The sequence below is a fragment of the Trematomus bernacchii genome, unplaced genomic scaffold, assembly GCF_902827165.1.
Source record: "Trematomus bernacchii unplaced genomic scaffold, fTreBer1.1, whole genome shotgun sequence".
Classification (NCBI taxonomy): Eukaryota; Metazoa; Chordata; class Actinopteri; order Perciformes; family Nototheniidae; genus Trematomus; species Trematomus bernacchii.
The window spans coordinates 10019335-10041390 of record NW_022987739.1 but is presented as its reverse complement, the minus strand read 5'-3'; the positions used below and the strand labels follow the sequence as shown (position 1 = coordinate 10041390).

At 42.3% G+C, this 22056-nt stretch overlaps 1 protein-coding gene across 1 annotated transcript in view; it reads right to left on the bottom strand.

Annotated features, from left to right (window-relative positions):
• Positions 1–3637: 3637 nt before the first annotated feature.
• Positions 3638–22056, bottom strand: part of psmd1 (proteasome 26S subunit, non-ATPase 1) — a 36993-nt gene continuing 18574 nt past the window's right edge. The window contains exons 17-25 of the mRNA XM_034147693.1: positions 20632–20746; positions 18151–18267; positions 16814–16916; positions 13392–13561; positions 11594–11686; positions 11180–11266; positions 9365–9646; positions 5689–5854; positions 3638–4270 (exon numbers count right to left, since the gene is read on the bottom strand). Coding sequence (XP_034003584.1) covers positions 5708–5854; positions 9365–9646; positions 11180–11266; positions 11594–11686; positions 13392–13561; positions 16814–16916; positions 18151–18267; positions 20632–20746 — 1114 coding nt within the window. The 3' untranslated portion in view covers positions 3638–4270; positions 5689–5707. The remainder of the gene's footprint in view (positions 4271–5688; positions 5855–9364; positions 9647–11179; positions 11267–11593; positions 11687–13391; positions 13562–16813; positions 16917–18150; positions 18268–20631; positions 20747–22056) is intronic.

Here is a 22056-nt window from a genome sequence, read left to right as displayed (position 1 = left end):
ACTCTACAAGGCTAAAGCTACCTGCTGCAAATAGACATGATCAATACTTCTACACCTTTTGCCCAGCTGTATTAAGTATACAGTTTTATCTAAAACTGGCACAAATTCCATAAAAAAATTGTATAATGTGTTACTGCTGCAACTAACAACTATTGTATAATATGTTTTTATCTGTCAATCTTTTTCTATTATTATTTGTAACACTTAATGCCAAAATAAATCAAATTCAGACACACAATGCACAGTTTTGTGAGTAAAGGCTGAAAAAAGCTTTTTTTCTCATAAAAAGTGTGGTTTAAAGTAGTCCATGAATGGACTATTTTAGTTCAGTGTTTGGCGCAGGAACAGAAACGGGTGATTTCCAGCTTTTTAGACACAGATGCAGCAGTGTGAAAGTTCACAAAAAGTAAACCTCTAACATAGGAATTCCTAAAAAGGAGTAAGTCAAGAAAATTGACATTTTTATATCAACGCTCTGCTTTCCAGTCTGCCCATTCCTTATAGGAGGTCTTTATCTTTAAACTTTCAGAGATAAAACGAGCTGGAGGCCAAAATCCACACCCCCCCCCTCTCACCCCAGTTTGTTCAGCGTGACCCTCCATCCAGATGGGACAGAACAGTCTGCCCTGTCATGGACCAGCAGCGCATCACTCGCTGGGCCTCCAGTGCAGCCAAAACCCCCGAGGCCTCGACCCCATCCGCAGGCCACACTCTCCCCCAGCTGACCAATGAGCTCTCTGATGGGGGCGCTTGTTTGCTTTAACAGCGCTGCTGAACCCTTCATTCTGTCATTGACACCGTCACCCGCGCTGCATCCACAGACGGTGACTCCATGCTTTGTCTGCTCACACCAACCATCACCCTTCTCCTCTTCCTTTCTGATGTTGAGTTTGCCCGTGTACTGACAGACATTAGTCGCTGCTGATTGGCTGCCTGTCTTCGTCTCCTGTCCACAGCTTGGCCTGTGAGAACTGGATGCAAACATCGGCTTCTTGTTGCCTTCTTTGGTGTGTTCCAGTTGTACTTTTAAGGAAACTTGGGGCTACATCTTTCACACTTCCTAAAAAGCACAAGTCCAATTTCAGAGGTTAAGGAAAGGGATATGTAAGCAAAAAAATGTAAAGGTTTGATTCCAATAATCATATCAGTTTCAGCTATAGTGGTGGACCGACTAATTTTGCCATAAATGTGTCAGCATAATGTACTTTACTCGCAATTGGATTAGGACTACTGTTTATGTTTTTTCTTTTCTTTTTACTGTTTCATTTCTGATTTTATGTAAAGTGTATTTGAGCATTAGGAAGAGCGCTATAAAAATCCAATGTATTATTATTATAAATACAGACTGAGGCTAGCATGTCTAAAACAGGGCTCTGAACTAGTTTGCCTGTGGCACCAAGTATGTTAAATATGGGAGTCCCATAGGGCCATACCACATGCTTTGATTTAACAAAACATCAGAGAGCGTTGCGGGGTTCCTTGGTGTATAACTGATCTGTATCGCATGTGAGTTTACAAGGAATGGAAACAAAGGTATGAGGGAAGTCCACTCCATCACAGAAAAGTGTGAGTATGATGGTTTGAAAGTCTGAAGGATGAGACGTGGTCGGCATATTTTCCACACACACACACACAGACAGATCAACATCTACATCCCACCCATGGACGTACGGGAAGTGAAGGCTGCAGCAGACCTCTTCTCATCTTAGCTGGAAAATAGCACGGAAACATAGAGATGAGGAGGAAAGGAGGGGGTAGGTTGCAGTAAATCTCCACATTCCCTCCTGTGGAGACTACTCTGTGTTGTGTCTCCAGGAATGGGGTGCTAATAGAAAGTTAATCGCTCAGCTCAGTGGCGTAACAAGGTTGTGACTGGCTGGAGAAGAAGGTTGCACAGCCACGGCCACGGATACAGCTTCACTTGTGGAGCTAGATGGCAATGATGGTGGTGAGCTATCGTTAGCCTCCGGCTCCGGCTGCCGCTGCACATCAACATTGCTAACGTTAGCGCTCGATTTCGAGGACGATGTATGACAAAAAAACGGTCTAATTTTGTCAGTTCAGCTGTTACATCTCATTGTTCTCTATTGTCCTTTCTCTTTTGAGCGCTGCTCTTGTGCTTTGGATTGCTGTACATTATAAATGCAAGCTATTAGATTTGTTATAATGCTGCCGAACTTGCTGCTGCTAGCTACAGTACAGTAGGCTACAGGTTGATTAAACGGTTCGCTCGTCACGCAAGGTATCACATGACATGAAAGGGAGCAAGGTCATTGGACAGACAAATTACAAATTAATTTAGGTTGCTTGGTTACTTTGAAGACTGCGTGAACCAGTCAATGCCATTGGGGCCCTACAAATAAATAAATAAAATAAAATATTTTTTTTCTTTTTTTTGCATGGGCCCCTTGCCGGCTCGGGGCCCCGGTGAGTTGCACCGGCTGCACCGTCGATAGTTACGCCACTGGCTCAGCTCATCTCTATATTTAGGATGTGTAAAATCGCACGTGGAGGAATGCATTCAGCAGATGCTTCGTCCTCAGGATTACACGCTGAGTGATAAGAATGATGGATTTGGTCGTTAAGGTCAAAGTGAAACGGACGTCAGTGGAGTGTGTTCTGCGTTGCAACCATAGATGACCAGGATGAGGAAAGATTTGGTTTAATGTTGTTAAACAGTTCTCCATGACCAAGAATGTGGGAATGTGAAGGGAGGAGTTGATTAGACTAAGTGTCTGGCCAACATGTACATACGCTGTTCACTGATGGGAGTGGACGACCACTTACTTCACAGCAGACATTTTTTCCACCAGTCTTACGCATTAAAAATCAAACAAGTGGCATTCCATCACATTTCATGCAGAAAACAACTGCCTGTGTTATCATTTCATGAATGCTTTCCAAACCACATTTCCAGGTGACTCTTCATTTACCAAATATAATCACACTTAGAGTTGGAAAAATGGACACTCGGAGATGATAAACTTGATTTTGGGTTAAAGGACAAAAACCACAAGAAGTACATTGCTACAGCTGCTGAGATTACAAGGTGAATTTTAGGATTGAAAATGTACCTTAGGATGGATTTTAAGATGTATAACATTCATAAAAGAATGTTGCTTAAGTTTCCATTAAGCTGAGGCTCAGGAGGTAGAGTGGCTTCAACCAATCGGAGGGCCGTTGGTACGAATCCCCAGCATTTGCAGTTGTCCTTGAGCAAGATACTGAACCCAAAATTGTTCCCGATTACATGAATGAACAATGTCTGTGTGTGTAAATGTTTATCTCTCCTCGTGGGACATGTATTGAAAAAAGTGTTTTGTGGTTAAGAAAAAGCACTATATAAATTCAGTCCATTTACCATACATTTTAATCATCCGCATAAATATGTCATGCCATAAATATATATGAATACATTTTGTACAGATATCCTAAAAGGTATTTCATTAATAATAAAACTTTAACAAATCTGTGTATAATCTCTCATAAAAATGCCATACTGTAATAATGAAATGTAACATTTAAGATGCCATTAAAACAAATCTGTGTCTGGAACACCATACAAAAAAAAATAGTTTCTTAATAAAGAACGGAAAACGTAATAGTACATCGTGAACAATGAAAAGCCTTCATAAAATAATGGTTTATGTAGTATTTTAATAAAATGTCCCAAAAGTGTCATACATATGGCATAGTATGCATTGGTATAGTATTGGAGTACATCAACAATGTTAGTTTCAGTAGAAAGAAAGTCTCAATTTTAACTGAACCAATCTTTAGCAAATAAAAAAAAACAGATAACGTTTCCGTCCTGATCTGCCCAAAAGGTTTGTTGTTTAGAAGGTCAAAAGTCAGAAAAAATATTACAGACACCCAGAAGTGTTCCCTCCCCCACGTTGCCACCCACAGTTGTTTAGTGTTTGACCGTGGACTCGCTCGCTGTGAGAGACCGACAGACGGCTGGGCGGCTGCTGAGTGCTGAGAATGTAAACCAGTCTAAATGTATGGGATTAGAGAAATTCCCTCATTGCACGCCTGGTGAAAAAACCATTTAAATAAACAGACACTCTCCAGCTTCCAATATATATCATTTTTTATTGTACGGACAGAAAATTATACAATTTGAGGGTGTAAAACATTCCCTGTCTGGATAATGAGGCGGCAGAACAGGAAAGAAACGTGTAAAAGAGGAAGTGAAGCGAGGATGATGAGCTGGATGCACAGAGGGAGACGCTGGACCAACATGCTGACACCCCACTTCTCCCGATGCCTGAGGAGAGGAACACATGCCGTGAGAGGTGATTCACAAGTTTAATAACAAACTAATAAATACAAAACCAAATACACAATTAGGATTACATGTGACAGCAGTGACATCATGGCTGTATGCTGACATTCGTGATTACTAACGTCACAAAAGAAAATGTACATCCTAAACAGTCATACCAGATAAAAGTATAACAAAATGAATGATGCAACAGAGTAATTGCCACAAAACAACCGAGTTTATGGCTCACAAAAGTGCATGTGCATCTTTTCCTACGTGATATCTTGTGAAAACTCTTTTGAAAAAAAGGCTATAATTATTCTTGTTACATTGTTGTTAAAACAAATAGGAATAGAACAACATTTTTGTCCCAAGTTCAACACACTCTACATATCAGTTGTACTTGAGATGTTCAGGAGCAATTGAGCTTCACATCAGTACAGACTTGGTCCTCTAATGTACGTACAGTATATACGTGCTGTATGATTATATGTGCATGCCTCACAGCGAACACACACACACACACACACACACACACACACACACACACACACACACACACACACACACACACACACACACACACACACACACACACACACACACACACACACACACACACACACACCACACACACACACACACACACACACACACACACACACACACACACACACACCACACACACACACACACACACACACACACACACACACACACACACACACACACACACACACACACACACACACACACACACACACACACACACACACACACACACACACACACACACACACACACACACACACACACACACACACACACACACCTATGTGGGGGCTTACGGGCAAGAAATCAGTCATTCAAATAATATTTACTCAAATGTACTGTGACTCATCCCATGTATTTATCTTCATCAAACTTGCGACCTAATAATACAACTTGGTCACATTCACCGCTGCTTTCTCTGGCAAACACACAGTCAGCTGACCGTGATGCCGCAGTGTTTACTGTATCACACAGCACTTGAACCTCATTAAGAAGTGACAGAGTATGCAAGGAGGCCTTAATTTGGTCATTGACACCTCATTGGTCTCATCAACAGTGAGCTCGTACATGGGATGCAGGCAGCAACACGTCTAACACAAACACCATCAGCCTCCAGGAGTCATTAAGCATCAGATCAGAGACGCTCTGCCCTCTTTTTTTATGTATTTATTGTCAAAGCATTTAATATATTCATTGCTATCGGATGTTAAGAGCATTCCATGGAATATAACAAAAAGTGTTTCTGAAGAGAATTAGCTACCATACCTTGAACGGGGGTTGGACAGAGCGACGGAGAAACTGTTGAATATCAGCAGACACTTCACTTTGCTGAAGTTATGAATGAATAACAAGAGCTTAGGTATGCATACCGTTGCCGTGAGAGCACTCTTACTCGTCGATGTACTCGAAGGGCTCGGGGGGCTCTGGTTCCTGCTCCTCCTCCTCGATTTTGGGGCCGTGAGCGGAGACGGGCTCCACCAGCTCCTCCTCTTCCTCACTGGTGTCCCTCATGATGATGATCCCGCCTGTGTTGAGCTGGTGACAGACAGGAGGAAAGTCAGCCAATAACATCCAGCGAAAGGGTGCAGAGCCATCATTGGCTGATGGACATTAGAAAATGTAAAGTGCACTGCATCTGTTTATACATCACTCTTCACTGCTGGAAGGGATGTTTATGTAAAAGCTGGAAAGAAATTAAAATCAGTTATAACGAGAAGATTAATCGGGTCTAACTTCAATGAAGCTGCACACTAAATTGCTAGAGAGAAAATGTGTCATAACCGTTAGAAATTCCTCTCTGAGTATCTTACTCTGTTGAAACGCCCAAATGGTATTTAACGATCAGGACCAGATAAACCTTCTTGAGGCCCCAGAGTAAAACGAAACACATTCATTAACCATGTGTCCCCATTTCTGTGCATTGTGTGTGTTTAGTTAGTAAAGAGTAGAACTTCATTAAGCTCTTATATATTTAGGAAGATGCACCACCACTCCAAAAAGGGATATAGTAGTAGTAGTTAGCATAAGTACAATTAAAATACATGTTGTTTTTACTCTGGGTCTCCATCATACAAACATATGGACCTAACGCTTAGCTAGTTTATCTACCCCTGGAGCTAGCTAAACTAGTTATAAATATGTTTGAGTGGTGCAGTTGTACCAAGCAAATGTGACAAACACCACAGGGTAACACTGAGGGTCTGGGGCCCAAAAGCAGTACGTAATCTTGCCTTGATAAAGACCCTATGAATGCATTTGAAATTGAGGTCAAGAAAAGCTATGATGCAGTTCTACAATATGTATTTGAAACAAACTGGTACAACGAGGGGAGAAACAGGATGTGGACCATGTTGTTTTGGTTTTGAAACTCAAAAGTGGAGTTTATTTAATCAATTTGTGGAATCATTCAGCTCCGATGAACAATCAAAGACCGGGAACTTGTTACCACGCAAGTTGATTCACAAAATAAGGTTTCAATGAACCCCCCGACATTGACCAGATTTTAAGATGAATCTGTAAAACCTCTTCACTTCCTAAACTCCTCTGTGAATGTAAAAACAAACCCTTAAAAGGACAGCAGCATTACAACACTTTAGACGAGCTAAGACACCATTTTGGCATTAGATGCAAGACCTACAATTTTGAGTTTGTGAGGGACGAAACCAAACAGTGCTTCCTCTTTACAGGACGGGGTGAGAGCTTATTGGGCGACCGCACGCCATCCTGCCATTTACTGCGGAAAACTGTCAACATTTACAGCAGGACCGCAGCCCTCCGGTTTATAAAAGTGAAGAGACGGGGGGGGTGGGGGACCTGGAGAAGTGTGTCCGAGGCCAAAATCAACTGACGGGCTGGATCCTGAATTTATTTCCATTTATTTTGAAAAGGAAAATTCCCCTCTGGGATGTTACGATGTTACATTTCATTAAAGTCATGTTGAATATTATTGGATTGATGTCCGTAGATTCGTATTGCTGCAGATAAAAGTTCATTTAACACCTTATTGGTGAAGGACTATTGCAGGAGCCATTCTCAAGCATTGGTAGTGGACTGTTGCATTTCATTTGTTCATCTCCCTACAGTTTATGTGGGGATTTCTCCATCAAGGATCCATATGTCATTGTCACATGGTGATTGGTAGAAGAGGCTTTTGCTCTTTAATGGAGAAGAACTTAAAAAAAACATAGCCTGAAATGTCCTGTCGATGTTTAAGAAGGTAAACTCAGGTGGGTTTTGTTGTGTGTTATGTTCGCCTTTAAAACAGAGTTCCTGCAGGTTTCACCTACTCCAATTTAAGACCACTTTGAATAGAATTTAAGACCTATTTCACGGCAAGAAAGTATGAAGGAAAATTGCTATGAAAGAAGAAATACGTCCCATAATTACTTACAAAGTAAATGTATTCATGTTCAACATAAGAACGATGACTGAACATAACAGCATAACAGTACACAGAACTGTGTTAGCGTGTTAGACAAAAAAGTGTGTATGTGTGTGTCTGTGTAAGCGTGTGGGTGTGTTTGTGTGTGTGTGTGTGTGTGAGTGACAAGAGCTATAGTCAGAGCTCTGCTGCCTTCATGCTGTTGTATGATTGGTGTTTAGCTACGGTATTTAGCGTCCACAGCACCTCCGCTTTTAGGGTTGACGTAGACCCAAAGGTCACCCGGAGGTCCCCCGATGTTGTTGCGGGAGCTGCTGCACTAGCTAACGCTGCATTAGCAAAACAAACGCTAATTTTGTTTGCAAAAGGTGCAGCGGGCTTCAAACGCGTTCCCCATCACTGGTTTCAACCAAGCACTACATTTGATGTTTTCCAACCAAATACGGTTGAACTTACACTTCCCCATATTTATTTGTAAGTAGATTCGAAGATACCAAGGTTTCTGACTGCCGCTAGCTGAAGCTTGGTTGGTTGCTAGGTTACTAGCTGGGTGTTTTCCGATAAGGGGCCGGGGGAAACAAAGTTAGTGATTACTGGTTCCATGTTGATTTAATTCAATACAAATTGTTGGGAGGAACTGAAAGGCTATTACTGTACTGGTTACTTTGCAGCCCGGACATTTCCCCCAAAACACATTTAGACGCGATCGCAACACAGAAGTACCTTTCAAATCCCATCATTTTTAAGACCTTCTAAATCATATTTAAGACCTTTCTTATTTTTTGGGTCATATTTAAGACTTTTTAAGGCCTTAAATTCAGATTATCAAATGTAAGACTTTTTAAGACCCCGCGGGAACCCTGTTAAAGAGCTATTGGCAAGACTTTCCACTATGGCCTCTTGAATACATTTACATGGAGACAGACCCACATTCAGACAGACAGACAGACCCACATTCAGACAGACAGACCCACATACAGACAGACAGACCCACATACAGACAGACAGACAGACCCACATACAGACAGACAGACCCACATTCAGACAGACCGACCCACATTCAGACAGACAGACCCACATTCAGACAGACAGACAGACCGACCCACATTCAGACAGACAGACCCACATTCAGACAGACAGACAGACCGACCCACATTCAGACAGACAGACAGACCCACATTCAGACAGACAGACCCACATTCAGACAGACAGACAGACCGACCCACATTCAGACAGACAGACCCACATTCAGACAGACAGACAGATAGATAGACCCACATTCAGACAGACAGACAGACAGACCCACATTCAGACAGACAGACAGACAGACAGACAGACAGACAGACAGACAGACAGACAGACCCACATTCAGACAGACAGACCCACATTCAGACAGACAGACAGACCGACCCACATTCAGACAGACAGACCCACATTCAGACAGACAGACAGATAGATAGACCCACATTCAGACAGACAGACAGACAGACCCACATTCAGACAGACAGACAGACAGACCCACATTCAGACAGACAGACAGACAGACAGACCCACATTCAGACAGACAGATAGACCCACATTCAGACAGACAGACAGACAGTCAGACAGACAGACAGACAGACCCACATTCAGACAGACAGACAGACAGTCAGACAGATAGTTACCGGTTTGAAGGGCTGGTAGCGGCAGGTCTCGGGCATGATGAGCACTTTGAGCTGGGCCGGCATCACTCTGGCCGGGTTCTCCAGGAACTGGAAGTTTGGCTCTGCCTCTTTCTTCTTCTCTTTCTCCTTTTCTTTCTCCTTTTCTTCATCCTTCTTCTCCTTTTCTTTCTCCTTTTCTTTCTCCTTTTCTTTCTCCTTTTCCTTTTCTTTCTCCTTCTCCTTCTCCTTTTCTTTCTCCTTTTCTTTCTCCTTCTCCTTCTCCTTCTCTGCCTCCTGGACCTCCTGTGACAGAAGAAGCATGTTCTCCATTAGGCCTACTGTGATTACCTTTCATAATGTCCTGCAACTTAAGGATGTTCTTAAAAACAATCTGTACGGTTGCGTCATTGCTGAATTTATTGAAAACATACATTTAATTCAGAAACTGAAAAATTAAAAGTTTAAAACCCACCACAATCAGAATCAGTATTTCTAGTTGAATTATGACATTACAAGACAGTTTGGAGGATTTCGATGTTTCTTTGTTACTACTCTGGCACCATGGCCAGTGATTTGTTATCAGGCCGATACACGGGAGGATTCATTACAAATACATGGAAGGACAGAAGGTGCCATTGGAGCTAGCAACAAAAAAAAGGATTTGTATTTCCAGACCTAGACCGTCATCTCCTGCAGATGTTCTGAAACACTTCGGCTGTCTTCTCTAGCCCGGTTTCAGGTGTGATTTACAGACGCACTTAAATACTTTACTGATGAAATCAGTGTTTCAAATAGCCTTTTAATATCACTATCATCTGTATTTATCGTTACTAGGTTTACTTTTTCTTGCCATTTCTATCTCAATCATTCTACCCAACATATTTGAGTGTTGATATATTTAGAGTAGAAATAAAAAGATACCACAGTGAAGCTGTGAATAGCTGAGCTAAGCATAAATAAATCTCCCAAACTTAAGTCCGCTCTATAAAACGGTCCAGAAAATGAACCGTCTGACCCCAGTGAGAGTCGATACCTCCTCCTTCTACCGCCTTCTCAAAGAGTCAAGCCAAATGAAATCAAAAATCTGAGATGTGAGCGGGCCAGACATTTCCAAGCTCGTCTCTCAGCAGCAGAGCTGAGACGTAGCGCGGCCGAGCGGATCAAACGTGCTGCTGACGCCCAGAGAAACCCAGTGAGAGTTACACTGACTCACCGAGTTGGGAAAAGAAATAAAAAGGTAGCGTGTTTGGCAGCATGGATCCGATTCCCCATTTAATATCTGCTTATTTATGATTGGATCTGCATATCAGCAGGTGAGTGATGTGTCATTACTAAAAACAACACAACCAGGACACATGCTGAAGCTGCATTGCCTTGTGGGATACTTTTAAAAAAAAAGGGGAGCATGACCCAAGACCACCCCTGAAGGACTGAAGTCCACCAAGAATTGTCTCACAAAATCTTGCTCTAAACACAAGAGCAGGTACTCCCTGCGTTCAAAGCAGTCTTGGAGTCAAACACTGTAAAACATAATTGAAAACTTCACTTCAGATAAACTGCAAGGTACTAAATAGTCAATTTGTTTGAGCTTATGCCGACAGACCACCTACAAAATGGGATAATTCAGGGTAGATCTCTCTGTTCCAGTACATTAAACCCACTACTCCAAACTAATCTTTCTGAATAAATAAACCCAATAAAATAAATCACTTGGCAAAGGAGATGTGTTGTGAGTTTAGACTCCTTTTCAAATGAAGGGTCGAAAAACAAATAAGATAAGATTATTGGCAATGAGGGGAGAAAGGGTGTTTTGGACAGCTGTGCCTTTCCACTCACCACCTCCATCTTCTCCTCCTCCTTCTCCTTCTTCTCCTTCTCCTTCTTCTTGGCTTTGGCGGTGATGGAGAGAACAGCCGTGGAGACCTGCCATGCAGAGAGGGAGAGAATACAGACAATGTAAGACAAAACCATCCACAATCAGACCACCTACTAACACGACTAACAGTGTACAGAACAAGTCGACCACAAAATAAAAGCAGTGGGAAACGAGCAATCAAGAAACATATGCTGGAGATGCTGAAATAATCAATATGCCAGGCAGAAAAAGTATATATATATATATATATATATATCTGACAGCGTGGGTTAAAAACTTATTTACAAATGAATATGAAACTACGTCTGCCTTCTTTAACCGATAGTGTCAGAAACAACAAAACAAGCGGATGTGTTAAGTTGCCATGTTCTCACCTTCTCCTTCTCCTTCTCCTTGGGAACCTCCAGAGCTGGGGGGTAGGCGAAGGTGGAGGGCTTACAGTTAGAGCGATACTGCACCTTGGGCATCTGAACAGGAAGACAGAAAGAGAGAAGATGTTTAGTGACTTTATCTACACGTCGGATCCACTTTCAAGGAAACAAACCTGTAACATCCTCCAGAAAGTCAAACAAAGCCACTTCAGACGACACACAGCGGTTTGGGAAGTCACCACACATTTCCACGTCAAATTTCAAGTGCTACGCTATACGTTTATTAATTTGAGGCTTTCTTGCCAACCTATCCTTTAAAGAGGTAATGACGGATGATCAGCCAGTTCTGAGGTCAGTTCTGAGGTCTCTTGAACCTAAAAACAACTTTAATAAATGCTGTTTTCAGAGGAGAGCTTGAGTACCGCCCCCTCTCTGAGCTAACATTTATTCCAATTAAATCACAACCTCATCGTCTCAAATGTCATAAATATAACACCAATATGGTTTCTAACAGGCACCCGGTTTCATTTTAGAAAAAAAAAAAATAAAAAATAGTTACCAGCAAAGCAGTTTTAAACTCCCTTCACATTCACTTCACCATCACTTATTAGCTGCAGACTTGATCCTTAAGTACACATTAAAAAAAGTGCTCTGTCATCTTTACCTGGACAAACATCAAAGAAGATCTCCTGCCAGAGCAGCACCAGGTGCCTTCTGTTTAGCGTTAGCCTTCAAACTACAACAGTGTTTTGAAACTAAATGACTTGGCATGTTGTGCTGCTCTGTTAGACTATAGGTAGCGGGGGGGGGGGGGGGGGGGTGTTTTTTTGTTAACACCACATATTTCAGACTGCAGTATGGAGGCATAAATTGAAACCGTGAGGCTGGTAAGTGGCTTCTCCTGTGCGCTCTTTGAAGCCAACCTTCAGGTTTGTTTCTTGAAGAGGAAGTCATTTGTCCAATGGTCTGTGAAGACTCGTGCTGTGTAGTTAAACAGGTGCTGACGAGCCTTGGCAGGGTGCAGCACCAAGTCTGTTAAACACTGCCCCCCCCCCCCCCCCCCTTTCCCCTCTGCACTCCATCCCTGGTGGGTTATTTGGGGCTTTACACCAACGTTATGCTCCTGTGTATACACAAGGTGTGCGTGTGTGTGTGTGTGTGTTGCCAGGTGCTGTTGATCTGCCTATGATTAAAGCGATAATGCCCATCTAATGTCTGTTAAACACCCCAACATGTCACAGTAATCCCGTGGCATCCGTGTGTGAGAAAAGTCCACATTCAGGAGAGTCTTGTTATGGAAAGACTGCTGGTGACAGTCGTTACCAAGGCAAGAAACTAAATATTTTCAAACCCAATGCAGTGCCAATACACATTCAGCAGCCATACTTTCCCCCCAGGGCAGTTATATTTCAACACAAAATATGTGTGCAATATAAACAAACAATATTTAACTAATCCCTGCTATATTGAAAATGTATATGCAGGATAATTTGCTGTTAAATGTTGAAGCCAGCCATTTCATTTGCCTCTAGTATAAACCACAGTTTTTTTGCTGCTTCCTTTGTTCCCTTGTTGCACATTTTAAAAGTTCACTACAGGAACACACTACTGTTTTTCATGTGTATCATAAATGGACTCAATTGCGTTTGTGCAACCCAGTGATTCAGGATGACAATAAAAAGGCACCTTGAATCTATTGTCTTTTAATTTGCATTAGAACAAGGTCACAGTCTGCAGTTGTCCACACACACACACATTTCTTCTGACACACCATTCACAGCAGGTATAGCCAGCTCAGTACCTTAAGGTCCTTGTTGAGGCCGATAATAGCAGTTGGTGTGAAGGCCAATGACAGGAAGTGGGAGAGGGGGAACCAGAACCAGAACTGGGTGAAGACCAGCAGGCCGACCACTGTTGGCATGTGAGTGTGACCCGTCCTGGACTGCAGAGAGATGGTCATGTTACGTCCACCTGGACAGAGGGCAGAGGAGGGGGAGAGGGTGTCAGTGTTATGGTACAAACCTACATGATGTTGTAAATTCAACAGATGATAGACCAGTTTAAAAAAAAGGTCATTTTAGACTTCAGTTTAGTCATATTGAGAGCTATGCAAGAAACACTGCTTTAAGAATCCATTGATCATTTCCAATGGTACTAAACATGTAATAAACTTTCAGTGTAAAGAAACTTGTGCAAAATCAAAAAGCTAAAAATGTCCAAAGTTAGGGGCCAACTGCTCTGTAAACAATACCAAAAAAAATCTATTTTATTGTTAAAATACTTTTCATACTGGTTACTGATTGTGAAACAACACATGTCAACTTAACACAAGAACCATTAAAAGGCAACACGCACACCACTTGCTTCGGAAAAAGGGAATCATCATTTTATCACCGCTGCATTAATATATTAAAATACAGTTGGCACAAGTACTATAAGATGAAGTAGTGGAAGGTTAATGAGGGCACAGAGCAGGATGGTCACCACCCTGAGAAGGCCGTCGTTCGGCTTCAATCTGTCCGATATGTTGATTTATATTACAGGGACAAACTGGTGAGCCAACTACTCCAGGGAATGCATTGTCTACAGCTTCCTGTATTCAACCGTTTTAGTCAGGTCATTATCATGAGACGTGAGCTCCAAGGTGTGTCAGATGTCCCAGAAATAGCAGACACGTTTCCCATCTGCGTTTCCATAATGTTAGATTATAAAGAGCTCATTCTCAGTTTTCTGTGCTAGGGAGTTTGCACCCTGGAGGTGTCAAACGTGTCCGCAGAGTGAACAAAAAAGGTGAAGCACAGGGTCAGGGGTGCTACTTGGAACCGTACCAAAAAGTCACAAACCTCCCTTTGGCCTTTCTGGGACAGGAGGGATTGAAAAAGGAAGACAAGAGGGAGTGGGAGGAAGACTTGGTAGGAGACAGCGAGGATAAATCCGTCATTAGTGTAGAGATGAAAAGAAAAACGTTCCTTTAAAAAAAATGGAAGGTTACAAGGGAGCAGCGGTTTATCCAGACAGACAATGCCAGCTAAATCATCTGCTGACTTTGTTGCGCGCCCACTCTTTTCTGAGGCCACTTGGGAGATTTAAAACCAGGGCCTTATCTTGACATCTGAACCAGTGTTCAGACAATCCCGAGCCGACGGATAGAACGTCGGCCAGAATGAGTCACAAGGTCCGCATGCTGCACCACAACTGGGTGCTTAAGAGTCTCTTAGAAAGTTGAGAAGAGGTTGAGAGCACTTGACTAGGGGGCCCCCTCCAACCTGCTGTTTTTGCCAACTCTTAGTTTGGTGGGCCAATTTTCATTCCAAGGAGTTGGTGAGGGAGGCACGGGATAGAAGTGATTCCTCTAAAAAAAGGTGTTCAATTACAACACCAACATTCAACCTGCTTGCTGTGTCACTTTGAAAAGATGAAACAAGGGGCATGTAATGTTTGGAGAAACCACAAAATAAAACTAATTTCATGGACCATCAATTAGTCAGGGAAAGTCTGTAAATGTGGAATGAGCATGTAGAGGTGAGAGAATGAGCCAAAGAGACTGACATTTCCTGGGTAATGGGCACCAGTGATCATGAAACTGAGCTCTAATCGCTTCCGCTCGTCAAATTAAATACAATTACCCGTGCACCTCAAAAACGCCAACCCCCCCCCAAGGAGAACCAGAATACTAAAAACATTCACACCACACAAGCTTGAGCATGTCTGACAGTCAAACAGGAGTGGTGTGTTCCCTGCATGAATGTGTTTAAACTGTAAGATACACACTGAATCCTACTGAAAACATGCATTAAGCAGAGAGCAGGAGTTTGGCATGAGGAGCAGGGGGGGGGGGGGAGAGCGTCAGCTGCATGAAAAATGAAACCGGTGGTCAGGGTTTTGTCTGGATGGTCTCACGCAGGGTCATCTTGGCATGTTTGCCGAGTTCATTACGGTTAATGTGCCTGATTTGATATATGATTTAGGGTCCTGTCTGTCATCAAGATGGCTAATCTGCTCGGAACAAAATTAACCATCAGATATCGCCGCAAGCGGGGCTGAGTTAATCACGAGGCAATTTAATGATCGAGGAAAAACATTCATGAGTCACAACATCTCAAAAACACATGCGCTGCACTTCTCCTTTCAAGTACACATGCAAATACTTCAGTTAGACTTGACTTGGTGTAAGTTGCAACACCTGATGGTGTATTTGGACAGCAGTGTGTAAACAGAGCTGGTTTCTCTCTGGCTCGGCACACAGGGTTTTATGTTGGTGCAAGAAAATGGATTTCTGCTCCTGGCTGCATTGAGGGTTTGTGTATACATACATGTACGCGAGTGTGTAGCACTCCATGTGATGAGGTGCAGCTCTCTCGAACCCCACGCACATAAACACATGCTGCATGCCTGTGTCCACAAACACTTGCACAGACACACAAACACAGAGACCATCAGACAAACAGTAATCACCAAGAGACCAACGGGCCATATGGCTGAGAGCAGACCGGAGCTGAGGGGGGGACGCCAGGCGCTAATGCACCTTAGCATGATCTGTTCCAGAGACACGGTGCACGGGTGGCCAACCAGGGATGGTTACTCCGAGTTCGCTTGAGCATGATTACCACACACACACACACACACACACACACACACACACACACACACACACACACACACACACACACACACACACACACACACACACACACACACACACACACACACACACACACACACACACACACACACACACACACACACACACACACACACACACACACACACACACACACCACACACACACACACACCACACACACACACACACACACACACACACACACACACACACACACACACACACACACACACACACACACACACACACACACACACACACACACACACACACACACACACACACACACACACACACACACACACACACACACACACACACACCACACACACACACACACACCACCACCACAAACCCATATTACAGTTAGAGCAGTAATTAAGCATGTGGGTGTTTTGGTATCCCCCTGAGGGGTGAGGACATGGAGGCAGGTGGGACCACAGACCGGATTGATCTCAGTTTCAAGTGACAGCCATGGAAAAACCCATTGAATTCTGATGAAATCAAGATGGTGTCCTTCCAGTTACCAGACCTCATGTGTAAATACTAGTCTCTGTAAACAGGTGAATATGTCTTGTGCTCTCCTGTTTGGACACTAACCTGCATCGAGGATTCCCTGGGCCAGGATGGCTCCAAACTTGGCCATAACGTCATCATGCTTGTCGTTGATCACTTTCGAATAAAGCTGCCTGAACTGGTTCACCTAGAATAGAGAGGGGATGAAAATGTGTTAATGTGAAACACTTGATGTTATGACACCAATGGCAAACCCAAACACTGAATTTGTGTTTGATGCTTTGGATAAACACCAGGTTCAGTTATTGTTTTATCTATTTATGCGTGATAAATCACATTTATTATCAAAAGTGTTGGCAATTATTTCTGTTGATTGACTGATCGCCAAGTCCACAAATGGATGCTGCTCTAAAATATATTGCTACTCCATGTTAAAGTTGATTACTTGTCATGCACATGTTCTACATACAGCATTACACAAATGATGGCTGTATTGCTTCCAACAAGCTACATTTCTATTTTAGTTTTCTCCTTGGAAACTCTTGGCAATACAAATAAGACTAGGTTAACCTAGAATCCCCTAACACTTTTAAATACTGCTTTAAAAGGCTGAATGGATGCATTGTTTGCCAAGTCTGTGACTTTCTGTTACAGGGCCCCATCAAACAAAAGGTGAAGGTTTACGTTAAGCATATTGCATTACGACCTGTGACACTTTCAAACTAGCACACTGTCAGCATAATTCATCACAATGTCACACGCACCTGATGTAGTACATGTGGGAGTCCCGTCATTACCACAGGGAACAGAGTTAACACTCTGATGGGTAGTACGCAGCCAATTTGGGCAATTTACCACTGAGAAACTAAAAGGTCTAATACTTCTGCCAACAACTGTGAAGCGCAGCTGGAAATTACAAAGAGCAGGGCTTTGAAATAAACAGCCGTGGATGTTATACCTCCTGACATTCCACTGCCTCTTTCACAATCCTGCTCACTGCCTTGAGCTTTAAGGACTGTTGCAGTGTGCAGATGAAGAGTCTTTGAAAATGTGTCTGGCAAATCTTAACTGTCCATGACAAAGTATGAGGTGCTCCGAGGGTGAGAGCGTGCAGTTATGCCTGGACTAGTCACTCTCAAGTCTTACATGACACAAATGTCTTTCCCTTGGTCTTAACCGTTTAATGCCTTCTGCTTTTGGTCAAGCAACTCCCCTTTTTTTCCTTTCTTTGTCCTCACTCTTGAGTAAGCAATTGCACTGGTCTTTCCCTGCCCTGTTTAATGTCAGATAGACCTATGAAAGAGATCTCTCGACAAAAGACTTGATCCATGTCGTTTTGATTGAAGGCTATAAAGCCATTTCATTGATAAATAAGGTGTTTAAATAAGTGTAAAATAAACAAGCAAACATTAATATCTTACCTTGGGACAGGTGACTTCGGTCTGCTGGACCATGATGAGCGCAGAGGCAATGAGGGCGCCCTGCCTCACATAATTCACCGGGTCGTTGGTCATGGGCTCAAGCAGATTGATGGCCTCCTGTGGAGATAAAAGCAGAACAGAAAAGCTGGTAATGTTGTTTAAATGGTAGTTTATCTCAATCAAAGGTATGTGTGTCACATCATTTTAATATAATCAACCTTTGATTTCTACCCAATTTGGCAGTACATATGGTTGTAGAGGATTGTTTACAAGCTCTATACGGGGTGGTTCAGTGAATGAGGCAAATGTATATTTGGCAACAATTTCACTGGGCAGTTGTACGTTTCTTTAGAAAGTAATATATATATATATATAAATAGTGTAAGTTTCATCAGAGGGTCAAAGTAATTTGCAATGTTATTTGTTTAGTATAGCTTTAAAAGAAGATGCACTAATGACCTCTTTTAGTGACCATGACCTGATTGGATGTTTTTTTTCACTTATATAATATATATAAAATGTTTACATCTGCCAAAAGAGAAGCTGTGTGCTAAAAAAGGAACACTTTCGTTTGGTTGAATACAGGAAAAGGAATTATCAACAGACATCCAGACCACACATTAATGAGATTAGTTTCATCTACATCTGGTTGCCCAGGGGAACGAAGTAACATTATCGACAAGACCCGCCTATGAAGAAATAAGGGAGGTCCACCCCTTTGCTCCTTTTATTTCTGTTCTCAGCTGAGCAGTAATGGCTGTAACCCACACCACCAGACTCAGAAAGAGGCGTCAGCTCCGCAGAGGAAAGAGAAACAAACGAGGATGATGACAGCGGAGGTCAAATAAACCGTGTTTCATCCATGCGCTCGGCTCAGCTGGCCGAGACAGCAGTGTACCGGGACGATAACTCAGAGTGTAAAGCCAACACCAGTCGACCACATCCTGTTCCTGATAGGCTGTCGAGGGGTTTAATTGAGGGTATTTACTGTCAGGCTCAATCAGCAGAGCAGGACGACACATAATGTGGTTGCTTTAGATCTTCTTAATCCATTTTGAATGTAGGACTGTTTTCTTCAGGCTTGGCCTCGTCCGAGGTGAACTTTAAATCACATTCAATTCACTACTGTTAAAAACTGTCTAGAAGCTTGTATAAATAATTGGAACAGTGCAGTACACACTTTACCACGACATAAATACCATATTCATACATATTTATAAAAAGTGGATCATATGACAGTATTCTGAAATGATGGGTGGATTTTAGGGAACAATGCTAACATCCAATTCCCTAAAGAAGCTGAACGGTATTTAAGATTTTCATTATGGCATGAAATCAGCATAAACAAACCGACTAAAGCAAAGTCAAAACTGTTTTCCTGTGCCGTTTTTTCTTTCACATTTATAGTAAAAAAATAGCCAAAGCCCAAGGTGTATGATGATGGCGGATAGGTGACCCACTTCTCTTGCCACAACATCATTATTTTCATTAAGGACCAAATGTGCTCGAGGGCTTTTCTGGAAAAACCAAGCAGTGGCTTTTTTCTCGGCAAAAACATTAACATTGGTGCTTCAGGGATCATGATGCAGTGATCCATGACTCTGGTTCGGCTATGGCACCTGAGTCTGATCAGCCCACATAGTTAGACAGCTCAGGAACTGGCAGCACCCCCGACTCCTGTCTTCTTAACTCTCCTTTCGGAGACGCCGTGGCATCGTGAAGCCTGGTGACTCTGAGCCAATTTGGACCGTTCCATCAGCAAATTTACCACCAGAACTTTCCACAATTAATGAGCTCCTCATTGCTGAACTTTGCAAATGTCAATAGTTTACAAGTAAGATAGCTTCTCTCATAGTTGCAGGACTTTAGCCTTCGATCACACTGTATGATTTACAATTGTCTTAAAGCAAATTAGGTTTAAATGAGGCAGTTGTAACCTGCAACTTCTACAGTAGGTACAAAATCAATCAAACAAAGTTTATTTATATAGCCCAATATCAAACATTTACATTTGTCTCAGTGGACTTAACAGTTCGTACAGAATATGAGTATGACACTCTCTGTCCTTGGACACTAACATCAGACAAGAAGAAACTTCCAAAGAAACCCCACAGTTAATGGGGAAAAATTGAAGAAACCCAAAGCGAGCCGGTTTACCCTTATGTAGAGTATGTTGGATGGGAGCTGGAGTATAGACATGGTACATTCTCAAATAGCCACAGGGGATACATTAACCAGAGCAAAGAACAGACCAATGGCTTTCTCCTTTTTTAAGACAACCAATATTAAAGATTTGCCCACTTCTTTTTTTTACACATCGGTGTTAAATCCCAAATTGTCGGGTGTTTCATTTTAAAAGTCCATAATCAGATAAGACCTAAGACAAGCATCTAGTCCTCCAGGTAGCCCCTTTATTTGAATACACTGTATCTGCAGTTCAACACCATTAAAGAAAATAAAAACTTAGGTCAAAGCGCTCACCTTGTTGCCGGTCCCAGCACAGCAGATGCCCAGGGCCATGGCCGCCCCACAGCGCACATGAGGGTTGTAGCTCTCCGACAGAAGTGACACCACACTGGGACACTGCTCAGGGGTCCTGAAGAGAGACAAAGGGAGACATTAAGAGCAGGTAAACAATAAGGCACTTGAACTTACTCCTAAAAACATCCTTCCACTCCCTTTAATTCATACTTGGCTGAACCCTCAGACACACATTTTCAATTTAGGGTGTTTTCATCAATCCATTACAGGATGAAAGTCTAAAATCAACAGAGAACTAAAACTTAACAAATCATTTAATCTAAAGCCTTTTTAAAGCTTTTCTAGATAAAAGATAAACCAATTACCTTTAATCACAGGCAAAATGGAAGAACTTGGATGGAAAAAGGGAATCAATATCCTGCATTTGTTTATTCTTAAAAAGGCAGTGAAGCAATGACGCCTGAATGTCAAGCCTAATTTAAATATCTTCATAATGTGCGCTGGGCCTAAAAACCTCAGATGAGAAATAATAATAAAATATGACATGTTAATCTTGTGACGCTTGCTATTCCATTCAGCCTGATAAGGACAATTAAATCCAACAAAACCTATTATTTATTCTTTGGAAACATGAAGACCTTGAACCCTTCTGCAATCCACAGTGTACTTTTGTACTCCGACCCTTTTACCATATTTGTGCTTTAAGACTTTGGTCATAGAAGCGATATGTGAAATATTTACTTAAAAAAGGTTACAAAATTTCACGAGGCTTTTACTTGACCGGTTAATGGACTGTATGATTATATGTGCATGCCTCACAGCTATTACGGTGAGTGACAGAAGCCACACACACACACACACACACACACACACACACACACACACACACACACACACACACACACACACACACACACACACACACACACACACACACACACACACACACACACACACACACACACACACACACACACACACACACACACACACACACACACACACACACACACACACACACACACACACACACACACACACACACACACACACACACACACACACACACACACACACACACACACACACACACACACACACACACACACACACACACACACACACACAATAATTAAAATCAAAAGGAAATCAACTGTCTAGCAAAAGGGAAACAAGAGAAATTGTAAGTCGCATCAGGGGAATTGTGGTTTTAATTATTTTTTTATTAATTAGCATACCTCCCAGAGAACATAATACAACCCAACACTAATACAGAGTTTCCCAAGAACAATAACTGCCGATTGCTACAGCAGTTTGAAAGTCTGCAAAATGTGTAGATCTGACAACTGATGTTGCAATCTCAGTCAGCAAGATTGGATATCATTTAAAAGAATGTGCCTGTTTGGCATGCATTTGATGTGCTAG